General features: G+C 35.3%; 2 protein-coding genes across 2 annotated transcripts; one reads left to right on the top strand and one right to left on the bottom strand.

Annotated features, from left to right (window-relative positions):
• The first annotated feature begins 240 nt into the window (after window positions 1-240).
• On the top strand, window positions 241-3,735 carry LOC143607207 (protein PLASTID MOVEMENT IMPAIRED 1-RELATED 1-like). The gene is made up of 2 exons (XM_077082737.1): window positions 241-2,406; window positions 2,642-3,735. The coding sequence occupies exons 1-2, from the start codon at window positions 506-508 to the stop codon at window positions 3,726-3,728; spliced, it is 2,988 nt and encodes a 995-aa protein (XP_076938852.1). The 5' UTR covers window positions 241-505; the 3' UTR covers window positions 3,729-3,735.
• Window positions 3,736-4,511: 776 nt separating this feature from the next.
• LOC143607209 (PHD finger protein ALFIN-LIKE 5-like) lies at window positions 4,512-6,761 on the bottom strand. Its single transcript, XM_077082740.1, has 5 exons — window positions 6,670-6,761; window positions 6,532-6,564; window positions 5,382-5,610; window positions 5,157-5,292; window positions 4,512-4,785 (listed from the first exon to the last, which is right to left on the bottom strand). The coding sequence occupies exons 1-5, from the start codon at window positions 6,758-6,760 to the stop codon at window positions 4,561-4,563; spliced, it is 714 nt and encodes a 237-aa protein (XP_076938855.1). The 5' UTR covers window position 6,761; the 3' UTR covers window positions 4,512-4,560.
• Window positions 6,762-12,572: the final 5,811 nt, after the last annotated feature.

The raw sequence follows: 12,572 nt of genomic DNA, 5'->3' as shown, positions 1-12,572 counted from the left end.
ATAAATATATATGAAATGTATTAAATAAAAATTACATGAGTAATAACTAATAAGCTCGTCTGGGATCACGAGCTTGAGCTTGATAAGTGAAGCTCAAGCTCGGGATTGTTTATTAAACAAGCTTTATTTTTAGGCTTGACCTCATTTAAGCTCGGCTCTCGACTCGTGCTTTTTTGCGAGCCTGTCTCGAGCGGCTTGGCCTGTTTACACCCCTAGGAAAACCAACACACAATGCACATTGCACACACAAATTAAACACGCAGAAACGAGAAAATAAAGAAAACGATAATATAACAAATATAAAGAAAACGACTATATAATGTTGGTTCGGTGAGGGCGACCTATGTCCACGGCTCTCTTTTATTAGCGCAGACCAAGATTACAATTACAACGAGGATATTTGTAGATTTATAACCCGGGCGAATTACTTGGTAAACAAGAAACATAAAGCCTACATAATCCTAACTAATTTTGACATTGATAAATTGTTTAGGTCGTGAAAACGATGTCAAGAAACGAGCTCACGAAGAGAACCGGCGAGAGCTCTAAAAACGACATATTATTAAACGATATTAATATCTTGAGTAAAGCTCTGTATGAAGATAAAACAGCTACTAGTAAATCAAAACTGCTTTCAAAACCTCAACTACCCGAAACAAAGTCAAAGTCAAAGTCCAAAGTCAACAGTAAGGACAAGAAGTCAATATGGGGTTGGAACACGTTTAAATCGTTTAACTATATCCGCAACAAAAGATTCAACTGTTGTTTTACACTTCAAGTTCATTCGATCGAAGGACTTCCTGCAAGTTTCGATAATGTTACACTCTGTGTTAAGTGGAAGAGACGTGACGGTGAGTTGACCACTCGACCGGTCAAAGTTTTGCAAGGTGCAGCGCAGTTCGAGGAGCTTTTGACCAACACGTGCTCGGTTTTTGGTAGCAGAAGCGGGCCCCACCACTCGGCTAAATATGAAGCAAAACACTTTTTGTTGTATGCATACGTGGTTAATGATCCCGACGTTGACTTAGGAAAACATAGAGTTGACCTCACTAGATTACTCCCTATTACGTTAGAGGAGCTCGAGGACGAAAAGAGCTCGGGAAAATGGACTACTGCTTATAGGTTGTCGGGAAAGGCGAAAGGTGCGAGTTTGAATGTTAGTTTTGGGTACTCGATAGTTGGAAATAGTGACGGTGTGGTCAAATCTCTCGTGAAGACATCTGGTCAAAGTCAAAGTCAAAGTCAAATCAATCGAGGCGAAAGTCTTCATGTTAGTTCTCGGTCTGTGGAAGATATAAAGGATCTGCATGAGGTTTTGCCGGTATCAAAGTCGGATCTTTCTGAATCGGTTAGTGTGTTGTATAAGAAACTCGAAGAAGAAGAGGAAAAATCAATCTTTTATGTTGACTATGAAACGCCCGAACCCTCGAATCAAGATTCAAACTTTCCCGACGGTGCGTTTTCTGTCATCGAGCAGGGAATTGAATATCCCACAAAAGAAACTTTAGAATCTTTGATGGTCAAAGAATCCGAAAGTCAAACCGAAAGCAATATTAAAGAACAACAATTTGGTGATAAAGATTTACTCTTGCGGGAATTAGAGTCGGCTTTGAATAAAGTAATGGACTTGAAAGAAGAAAATGAAAATATTAAAGAAAGTGGAAATTTGCAGGTTAATATTGGTTATAACGAGAAAGGGAAATCGCTCGATATGGATTATGCTACCGAAAGTGTCACTGATGAGTTTTTAGACATTCTTGGGATAGAGCGCGGTCCCTTCGGTTCGACTTCTGAAAGCGAGTCAAACTCGCCACGCGGGCAGTTGCTAAGACAGTTCGAGAAAGATTCCATGGCTGACGGTTCTTCTTTATTCAACTTCATTATTGACGATGACGACATTAATAATGATGATGATAATGTTGATATATTATGGCGAACACCCGAAGAGCCACAAACCAAAACAAAAGCATCAATCTTGGAAGACATGGAGACAGAGGCTTTGATGCGCGAGTGGGGTCTAAACAAGAATATCTTTCAGGTCTCACCGAGTGAGTCGGGTGGTCCGGTTGACCCGTGTCCAGACGAGCCACTTGACCTGCCTCCACTTGGAGAAGGGCTAGGCCCGTTTGTCCAGACCAGTAACGGAGGGTTCTTGAGGTCAATGAGCCCCGAGATTTTCAAGAATGCTAAAAGTGGTGGGAACTTAATTATGCAGGTTTCTAGCCCGGTTGTTGTGCCTGCGGAAATGGGTTCGGGTGTAATGGATGTATTACAAAGTTTGGCTTCAGTTGGTATTGAAAAGCTTTCTATGCAAGCAAATAAGCTCATGCCTTTAGAAGATATATCTGGCAAAACCATGCAACAAATTGTTTCGGATTCCACACCGTCTTTGGAGGCACCACACGGGTATGCATATTATGTTTCTTGCAACAATTCTTTTTGGATTCTAATTCGGTCGGTTTCGGTTACGTTAGTTACGGTACCGAAACTAAAACTTAAAAAAAAAACATAAAGTTGTGTGGCCCAATGGTGGTCCGCGACTTGGACCAATGGTAGCTTTGCGGCACCAAGATTCACATTTGATCTATAGAAATAAAAATAATATAAATATGTTTATAAGTTATGACCATATTTTTGGCAGGCAAAATTCAATGCAGCATGAGCCAGTGGTTGGACAAGTGTCAACGGATCACGGGTCAAAAGGGTATGAAACGGGTGGGACGAATCAAGAATATGTGTCACTTGAGGATCTTGCTCCGTTAGCAATGAACAAGATCGAAGCTTTATCGATCGAGGGGTTAAGAATACAGTCTGGCATGTCGGATAAGGATGCACCGTCGAACATAAGCCCAAAATGCATTGGTGAAATCTCGGCTCTTGAGGGCAAAAGAGTAAATTTAGACGGGTCGTTGGGTTTGGAAGGAACGGGTGGGTTGCAGTTGTTGGATGTGAAAAACAAAAGTGGCGGTAACGGTGATGATGACATGGATGGGATAATGGGTTTATCGGTTACTCTTGATGAATGGATGAGATTGGATTCTGGTGAAATCGACGATGGGGATGAAATCAGAGAAAGAACTTCAAGAATTCTCGCTGCTCATCATGCAAATGATCAAATGCGTTCAAGAATCGGTAAAAAGGGGTCGAAAAAAGGCGGTCTTTTGGGTAATAATTTCACCGTGGCGTTAATGGTTCAGCTTCGTGATCCGTTAAGAAACTTTGAACCCGTTGGCACTCCTATGCTCGCTCTCGTTCAAGTCGAACGCGTTTTCGTTCCACCAAAACCGAAAATTTACAGCTCCATTTATTCATTGGTTAATAAACCCGAAGAAAAAGATGAGGCCCACGAAGTAAAAGTTGAAGAAAAGAAAGTTTCGGTTGAAGAAAGTGAACCGGTCCCTCAGTTCAAGATCACAGAGGTTCATCTTGCGGGTGTGAAAACCGAACCTGCACCTGAACCGGGGTCAAATAAGAAGGGGTTCACGATATGGGGTTCAAACGCTAAACAGCAGCAGGCGGGATCACGGTGGTTGGTTGCGAATGGGATGGGAAAGAAGAATGCAAAACATCCACTTATGAAGTCAAAAGTTGATAAGTCAAGTGGTAGTTTGTGGAGTATATCATCAAAGGGTAAAGGTAAGGCGAATGCGGAGCCACCTGTAAGGAACCCGAATGTTATTATCGCTAACGAGACGGTTAAGTTACTTAGTGGTGCAGGTTTTGTATAAAGTTATGTTGATGATGGTACTATAATACATTATTAAGTTATGTCTGTTGATCAATGTTTTGTTACTTTTAACCAAACCAAACCCACTGTAAAGTGTATATGGTGTCTAATTCTAGGAGTGGTGTGATTTCAACTTCTGGTGGTTGTGATTTTCTTGTAAATTATTTTTATACACACACACAAACAATATTTTTTGTTTCTTAGGTAGATGATTTTATATATATATATACATACTTTTATAAGTCTTTAATATTTGGTTGGCATTTTACAACTGCTCCCCTTACAATTCATAACTAATTTTACAAATTTTGTAGAGAATATATGAAATTTTCAATAAATAAGAGAATATATTATTAGGTTTGTAAACAAACTGAACAAAAGTTTTTGTTCATTTAGTTAAATGAGCAAATAAATATATTTCTTGTTTTTTCACTCATTTTAATATGCTTGTTTGTTCGTTTACGTTCAATTATGTTTGTTAAATATTTATTTCTTGTTTTTTCACTCATTTTAATATGCTTGTCTGTTCGTTTACGTTCAATTATGTTTGTTAATGTATTCAAGTGTTTTTTAATTGATTATAGGAAATGAGATAATGTAGCTTGTGTAATTAAGTAATCCAAAAGCAAATCTAAACCATTACAATCAAATGCACATTTAATTGATATTGTAAAAGAAAAAGACAACAAAATGCATTCTGCATAGTAACTAAATATAGTAAACAAAGAGAGTTGATTAAATTAAAAACAGTAAGACAAAAGATCCAAACATTATAAAATCAACAATCTTTTCTAGTAAAAACATGATTTAACACCAAAAGTAACCACCAAGATTCAAGGTCGCGGTCTTTTGTTGGTACAACTCGGACACTTGTAGTGCTTGATATGTTCGGCTTTCGCAGGAGTAATCTTAACACAAGTTCCGTGAAACCATCTTTCACACATATCACAGCATATCCAAAACTCATCCGAAGCATAATTCTCCCCACACGCCCCGCACAACGTATCACCATGCTCTTCTTCTTCTTCGTCAATCTCACCGTGCAACTCAGACCCCCTCTGTTCATTATATACATCAATCATAAAAACGACCAAACAGAGTAAGCTGCTAAAATCGTCCCAAAGGTTTGATCACATTTTCCAGTTTTATTCAAAAGTTTATTTTTTAGCCCGTTTATTTTAAACGTTAACTAGGGGCAATTTTGTCTTTTTTATTTTCTTTTTATTTTAATCATTTTTAACCCCGTTTTCACCCACCCCTGCTAAACGACAATAAACCTAAATCGTCTGCAACCTTTCTCCCTCGTTCAATGACATCGGCTTCATCAGCCTTCATCAACGATGGTTGCAGATTCGAACGAGGGAGAACACGGTTTAAAAAATGATTAAAATAAATATATATACTTAAAAACTTAAAACTAAAATCTTACCCCTTTAGTATTTGACTTGGATTTGTTGTTACTGTGATGTGCCACCGACGACTTTTCTCTCATCTGTTTCTTAGCATTTCCACTCACAATCTCAAAGATTGTCGGGAGTTCGTTAATCATATTAAACAGACGCTTCCTGCATCATAACATATGTTAAACACATTATGTTTTTATTAAAATTAATATAAATAATAGTAACTTATGAGCTAAACACTATCACAACACCTGTCTGTTTTATCAAAACCGAATCTGGCACCAAAATAAAACGCGACAGAAAGTAGCCACGCGTCACTGTGAACCGCAACCAGTGACAACCAATCGTTTTCTTGCATTCCGTCTCGTGCAAAGTTGATTCCTAACGCAGGCTCAGGGAGCTCCGGTGGGACCTCCTCTGCAGGTAAGTTAACCTCCCATTGCTCACTGGGAAATCCATATAAGCAAAGATTTTCTTTTTCTGAAATAAATTAACATATATAACTTGTTATAATATAAAGTATTAAAAGACTGTGCCTTGTTATAAACAAAACTACAAAAGTCATCAGTCATATGATTTTGATACTTGAAATATAGAATCATTCACACTAGGTTTTAAAAACAATGATGAGAAAGATAAAGACTTTAGAATGAAGTCTTACATTACAGCAAAAAAACCATATGAATGCATCTTACTTAGGCCTAAAAATGAACCGAACGTTCATGAACATATGCCTTGTTCATTTTACTAAACCAACAAACATTAATACGTGTTTTTTCGTTCATTTATGGTCGTTTAAATTTTAAAAAATACGTATAACGAATTAAATTTATAATTCAAGTATCAAGGTCTTATCCATTGAAAAGATATGATTTATCAGTTTAACATATAGACGCGCATCCTACTTATTTTCTTTGAGAACACTTAGCTCTAGAGATGTAAACGAACTGTACCGAACCGAACCAAACCAAACAAGGCCTTGCTCATGTTCGTCTGTTAAGCTTTTACTGAGAAAGCGTACGGTTCACAAACAACTAACCCAACGAAATTTCGTGTGTGTGTTCATTCATTAAGAAAATAAACTTGTTGGTGAACAGTTCACGAACACAAAGCGTGTTTAATTGGATTTGGTTAACCGAGGATGGTCAGTGTCAACGATTCAGTCCGGCTACCAAGTTTCTGTTGGTGATATTTTTTAACATTCATATTCATACATTAATTTTACATATAAATTAATCACATAATACCCGTGTGTGTATACATATATATTTGTATTATAGTTAATATACATTTTGGTTTAATCTAAAAACATAAACAAACAAACATTAACGAACACATTATCAACGTTCACAAACACAACTGAACGAACAACAAAATTCATTGTTAAACGAATACGCGTACCAGGATCGCACTGCTGAAAAAATGCTTCAACATCTACAATAAAGAAATATAAAATATATTAAAACAGAAGCCCTGTATTATTATATAGTTAAAACTGAAGTATAATAATAATAATAATAACAATGAAGGTTGTAGTACCGATTGTGAGGGCTTTAATCATGCCATTACGACGGCCTTTGAAATCACGAAACACTTCTTCCACGGTACGAGGATTGTACGCTGTTTCCATCGCCAACGAACAAACCAACTCTTTGATTAATTGATGATAATAATTTTTACAAAATCAATCAACGAATGTTTACTTATATTTTTATTAATTTATAATTTAAATATATGAGTGAATGAAAGCAAAAGGTGAGAAAGATGCGGTGAATTTGGGGTTACATATTTGTATCTTTTTTCCTTTTTTTTTAATAATAATAAATAAATGATTTTTTTTTCTTTTTTAGTAATTTTAAATAATTAATTAAATAATATTAGTGGAGGCATGTCCTTGGTTAGTGGAGACGCAAGTAGAGGTGTAAAAAAACGGTTAGCTGAAACCGAACTAAACCACCAGTTTGTATAGCGGTTTAGGTATTTTTCATTAAAACCGGTTTAGATCAGTTTGACTACTTTTATGCGTAAACCATTTTCTAAACCGAACCGGTTTGGCATATGCAAAAACTAAACCGGTTCTATTTGTGAAAAAACGATTTTGTACACCTCTAGACGCATGTTCGATTCTCACTTTGGCCAATTCGAAGGAAAACTAAGTGAAGATACAAATTAGGGCTTTAATCCCTGGTTGGAACCCGAAAGGGGGCGAGGGTTTACAGATTCCATCCGGTTCCAGCGCATCAGGGGGTACGGTCTCACGACGGTTGATGAGTCGACTTTGGACAAAGCCTCGAAAGAGTAGGTTTACACGTGAGATTATTTGACGTTCAAAAAAAAGTTAAAAAACTAATAGTAATAGTGATATTTCATAAAATTAAGCTAGCTTTCTATTTATTTATAATATATGCTTGTCGTATAGAACTAGAGTTGAACAAAATAGGTTTTGGGTCTAAACCAGATCGGTTTGGATGTCAGATTGGATATATAAATGAGAAACAAAGGAAAAAAAATGTAAAATCATCGGGAATTAAAGGCAAGCACGAGCTAGGCATTGGTTGGACCAATCTTGGGGCAAAACAAGAGCATATCAACCACGGCCGTGTCAAAAGTTTTCATGCAATATCTGAAACAAGCCAAAGACGACAATGATCATGGAAGAGTGAGAAGTACAAACCAGAGTGATTAGTGTGCCACCCAAAAGCACGCCGTGTTCACCCTAACGCAAGACTTTGTCTAACGTCTTCATGACAAGATCTAAAACAAGCTAACGACGACAATGATTGCATATGCAAACTTGATTAACACATTTGATCTTGTAAATGCTTTAACCATATTATGTTGGAAAACGATATGCTAGACATCTATTCATATATTGTGTTAGTTATGAGCACTTCTTACTATTATTTATGCGAATCTCTTACTCTATGGTTGTTTTTTCAGTTTCAAGTGTTCTTGCAAATGGATCGATCGGTAATGGGGGTTTCCCAAAACGTTAATAAAATGTTGTGTATCACAAGTCTTCCTTTGCTAAATATTCTCAAAAGAGCTATTTGGTAGACTCTTAATAACCACTAAAAGGCTACCCTTAATGACAATTAAGAGTCCACATTTTAATAGTTTATATATATTCTTAATGATTAAGAGGTAACATTAAGTCTAGAGATAATACTATGTTACCTCTTAATTATTCAGACAAGTTACCTATTAACCATTTTAAATTAGTTACCTTTTAACCATTAAGAAGCTGCTATGAACGATTAAGAAGTAGCCTCTTAATAACCCATTAAAAGGCTACCATATACAAAATCATAACACGATGTTGTTGGCCTTGAAACGGACAATAGTCAATGATATAGCGTATTTTTTAGTTACCAGAAACATAACTAGATATTCAATTTTTTTTTTTTTTTTTTTTGCCGCTTTAAGTAGCCGAAGCTAATTATTGTACAACTATTTATGTTTCTTGAATTATGCTCATCAACCTCTACCTATCTAGTAAAGCAAACCTTATGTGGACACATCACATGACATCATACCAGATTGTCCACGTATGATTCAACCCATACAACTTCCATAATAATATTTTTCACCTAATAAGCTCTTTCATTTTCAATAGAAATTGTCTAAAATTATGGATACCATATTATAACCCGATCTGATTGTGTGATACATACTCTGACCCGACCCTTACTCTCATCGAACACTAAATCTGTAGTCACTCTTCCAAACTCACAACCGGCTTCAAGATAACTTCCAAACTGGTGAGGCTAAACATACATACCCCCACCCTTACTTGTCATATCGCTTCCCTTACTAGCATGTTAACACGCAAGCGTACCTATTGTATGTAGAGCACATAAGTGGTAAGATACCGGATATCAATCCATGGACATGATATCTATAGCATAAAGCTAATGTGCATACATAGAAATTGGTTCTCGATCTACAACATGCACAGTGTTACATAAGAAAGAAGGGTCATATCCCAATGATAACACAAAAGTAAATCTACAATAGCGGGTGTGATATACTACTACAAATTGTAACCTAACAATTTGCAAAATATAAAATATTTCAAAACCAATCACAACACACACTTTTGGTAAGTAGCAAAAATAAGCATCGCAAAAAAAGTTACAAAACCTACTACAGAATTACAACTAAAAGTGATTAATAATAAACAAAATAAAACTAACAACCTTATGAAACTTATTTCTTTAAATTCTTGACCCACTAATCACTCCAGCTAAATGTTCATGCATCCACCCCACACGGCCTAGGACACTGAAATATACAAATAATGGATCACCAACGTCCAACACTAAAATATATTTTAGTTACGAGAAAATATAGTTAGACTTACAGTATATTTGCATTTGTATAAGTTTCTGAAGCTCTCTTCTCGCAAGTCTACGTCTCCAACAACATTGAGTTGTTAACGCAGCCTTCTGAAGAAGACAATCGTAGAAAGAATATGCTTTGAAGTAACGGTGGTGTGCCTGCATTCATTCCATCACAAAATCAACATCAGTTAAGGGTCAACATCTATACACATGCCGTCTGACATCTAATCCCACACTGTTTCAACGACCATCTAACAGGTCAGCCAAGCGAGAGACAGTACAAGCAAGCTAACACGCCGTCAAGGTTGAAGGGGTCTTGGGCAACCTTCATAATGCTGCAAGCGCAACCTTTGACCCCTTTGCAGACAACCTCTCATTTTGACCAAAATTTGTTAATGTTTGACCGTCTATGGCCAAGATGGCCATCCAAATATTGTTCGGACATCCATTTTTACCAATAACTTTCAAAGTTTGACCTTTTTTGGTCAAAACAACGGTGTAAATGTTTTGTGAACGACTATTTGATGGCGTGAAATCAGATGGGGATGGTGTAGGGATGAGATCGGGACCGTACCCGTACCTATACCCGTACCTGTACCCGAAAGTACCCGTACCTAAAATCAGTAAATCTTGGTACCCATACCCGTACCCGAACCCGAATTATATGGTACGAGTACGGGTATAGGTACGGGTACGGGTACTTTGGGTACGGTACTCGCTTTGGTACCTCTTTGTTCTTATTATTATTTTCTTTCAAATCTCCACTAAACTAGGTATCGGTAACGGTACATACCGACAATCAATTATTTATAATACCAAAAGCGTAATACCGCAACCAAAACATAATACCAAAACTAAAAATAAAACAAATAAGCCATTATATAAAATTCATTTCCTTTTTCCTTTTTTTAGTTAATTGCTTCATCAATTTATATATAAAAATAAGAGAGAAAGTTAATACATGTTATTTCATTATATACACGATTACACATACATGAAATAAAAATATATGAATACACAATATATGAATATACACATACAAATTGAGAATGAACTTAGTCAACATATATATATATATATATATTATGTTTTGAAAATCTTGCTGAAAGTTAAGTCATCATAAGTGTTGGAATCATAATAAATACCCCTACATATTCTAAACGGGTACTAGTACCCATAATACCCATACTTGTACCCGTACCTGTACTCGAAAGTACCTGTACCTATAATCAGTAAATGTGCGTACCCATACTCGTACCCAATAGACACGTACAGGTACATGTACGGGTACTGAACAGGTACAGGTACGAGTGTTTAGGAAAAAAAGCTCATCCCTAGGATGGTGTAGTTATAGCATGACCCCATCCGACCACTTTATTAATATTTAATGTATGATTTATTTCACCTGTATACATAATATAGCTTTTGTTTTCTTTCGGTGTGTCATTGCTCATTTTAACAGAATTCATCAACTTCAAATAAAATGAAATGATAAGAGAGGATGATGGGTAACAAATTATTGACTTAATCTCATTTACTATTTTAAGTAGATATTGAATAAAATGTAGGTGGTTTATGTTCATGCCCTCTCTCTCAAGATGGAAATTGTTGAATCGGTATTCCCTATATATCTCATAGGTTATTAATTTATTATAAACTCTACAAGCCAAAATATTTAAATTATTGCACCTTAAATTTGTAACTCGAATTAAAATGTTTTACAGAAACTAATCCCAAATATTTATTTTTTTTTCTGGTAAATTTCATTAAAGAAAAAGGTGATTACATCCTAACTCCTAAGTGCATCCATCACCCCCCTATTGGTATAACCATGTAGTGAGAAAAAGATCAAAAAAAAAAAAAAACACTAAGTTAATGCGGGAGCATTCACATCCCTAATGCGACCCGACCAGACATGGTCTGCGAGGAGGAATCATTGGAGTGACGATTGCGGAATAAGTTACAAAATAATAATCTGAAGGGGAAAGTGAATTTATTTGAAATTTGAATTCCTTTTAGTTTGGCTAGCCTTTATTTATTTCCTTTTATATGCCTGACATCTCTGTTAGTTGACAATATTTAGGTCCATAGTTTTTTATATTGAAAAGATTATAAAGAACGTTGTTCATAAACTGTGAGTATTACCGTGAGCTCGGTATCACAAGTAACAAAGGAAATTCTCGGGGTCACAATGGAAAATGCCACTTGCATATGGGGATGTACAAGGTACGCTTAGGAATGTGCAAAGGAGCATTAGGGAGTTATTTAGATGTAATGACAAGGAGGCAAAGGGCCGCCCATGTTGGCATTGTTTACGAGAATTTGAGATGGAAGATAATATATCATGATTAGATAAAGATAAAATTTTTTAGATTTTGTGATTTTGTTTGCAAAGAACATGTTGGACCTCTATGCATAAATAATGACATTTGACAACACTTCTACTATGATAAGATTCATAGGGTGACACCATGAGCAATGACTAGATTATAACATACCAAGATAAATATCGGAAAGAAAAATATAAATAACGGTTTTTACAAGTTTAAAAACATTATCTTTTCTAAAAATATAAATGTTTATAAATAAGAGAAACTCCACCTAATAGTAATTAAGTGTTTCAAATATTCCACCAAACTCATTCAAATTATTTTGTACACCAATCTTATATATATATATATATATATATATATATATATATATATATATATATATATATATATAGGGTAATGATCCTAAGAGAACCCTTTGCAAATTGAGAACTTTGAGAACCATTTTGGATTACTGAAAACACATTTAAAAAAATCACAAAACAAAAAATAATAAAATTTTAAAAAGGTAAAAAAACCAAAAGTCTTATATTTCATTCCGGTTTCATTAAAAAAATAAGAAAAATAGAAAAAAAAAACAAAAAAAAACGTTGTATTATACACATATGTATAATTTTATTTAATCTTTAGTTATTTAATATACATATATGTATAGCATCATTTATCTTAAATTATACACATGTGTACAAAAAAACATGTAAATGTTCATATATGTATATATTATACATATGTGTATATAATTTAGCTAAACCAAGTTTTTTTTATGAAA

The sequence above is a fragment of the Bidens hawaiensis genome, unplaced genomic scaffold, assembly GCF_021521415.1.
Source record: "Bidens hawaiensis isolate Kalapana, Puna unplaced genomic scaffold, B.hawaiensis_p1.1 tig00080337_1, whole genome shotgun sequence".
Lineage (NCBI taxonomy): Eukaryota > Viridiplantae > Streptophyta > Magnoliopsida > Asterales > Asteraceae > Bidens > Bidens hawaiensis.
Note: the sequence above shows the minus strand (reverse complement) of the source record. Positions and strands in the feature narration are given on the sequence as shown.

Bases quoted from the DNA above. Each gene is read 5' to 3' on its own strand.
- LOC143607207 (XM_077082737.1), top strand. From the start codon at position 506: ATGTCAAGAAACGAGCTCACGAAGAGAACCGGCGAGAGCTCTAAAAAC. The intron at 2,407-2,641 runs GTATGCATATTA...TATTTTTGGCAG, and splicing joins TCTTTGGAGGCACCACACGG to GCAAAATTCAATGCAGCATG.
- LOC143607209 (XM_077082740.1), bottom strand. From the start codon at position 6,760: ATGGAAACAGCGTACAATCCTCGTACCGTGGAAGAAGTGTTTCGTGAT. The intron at 6,565-6,669 runs GTACTACAACCT...TCTTTATTGTAG, and splicing joins GATTAAAGCCCTCACAATCG to ATGTTGAAGCATTTTTTCAG. The intron at 5,611-6,531 runs GTACGCGTATTC...AATTTATTTCAG, and splicing joins TTTTCAGCAGTGCGATCCTG to AAAAAGAAAATCTTTGCTTA.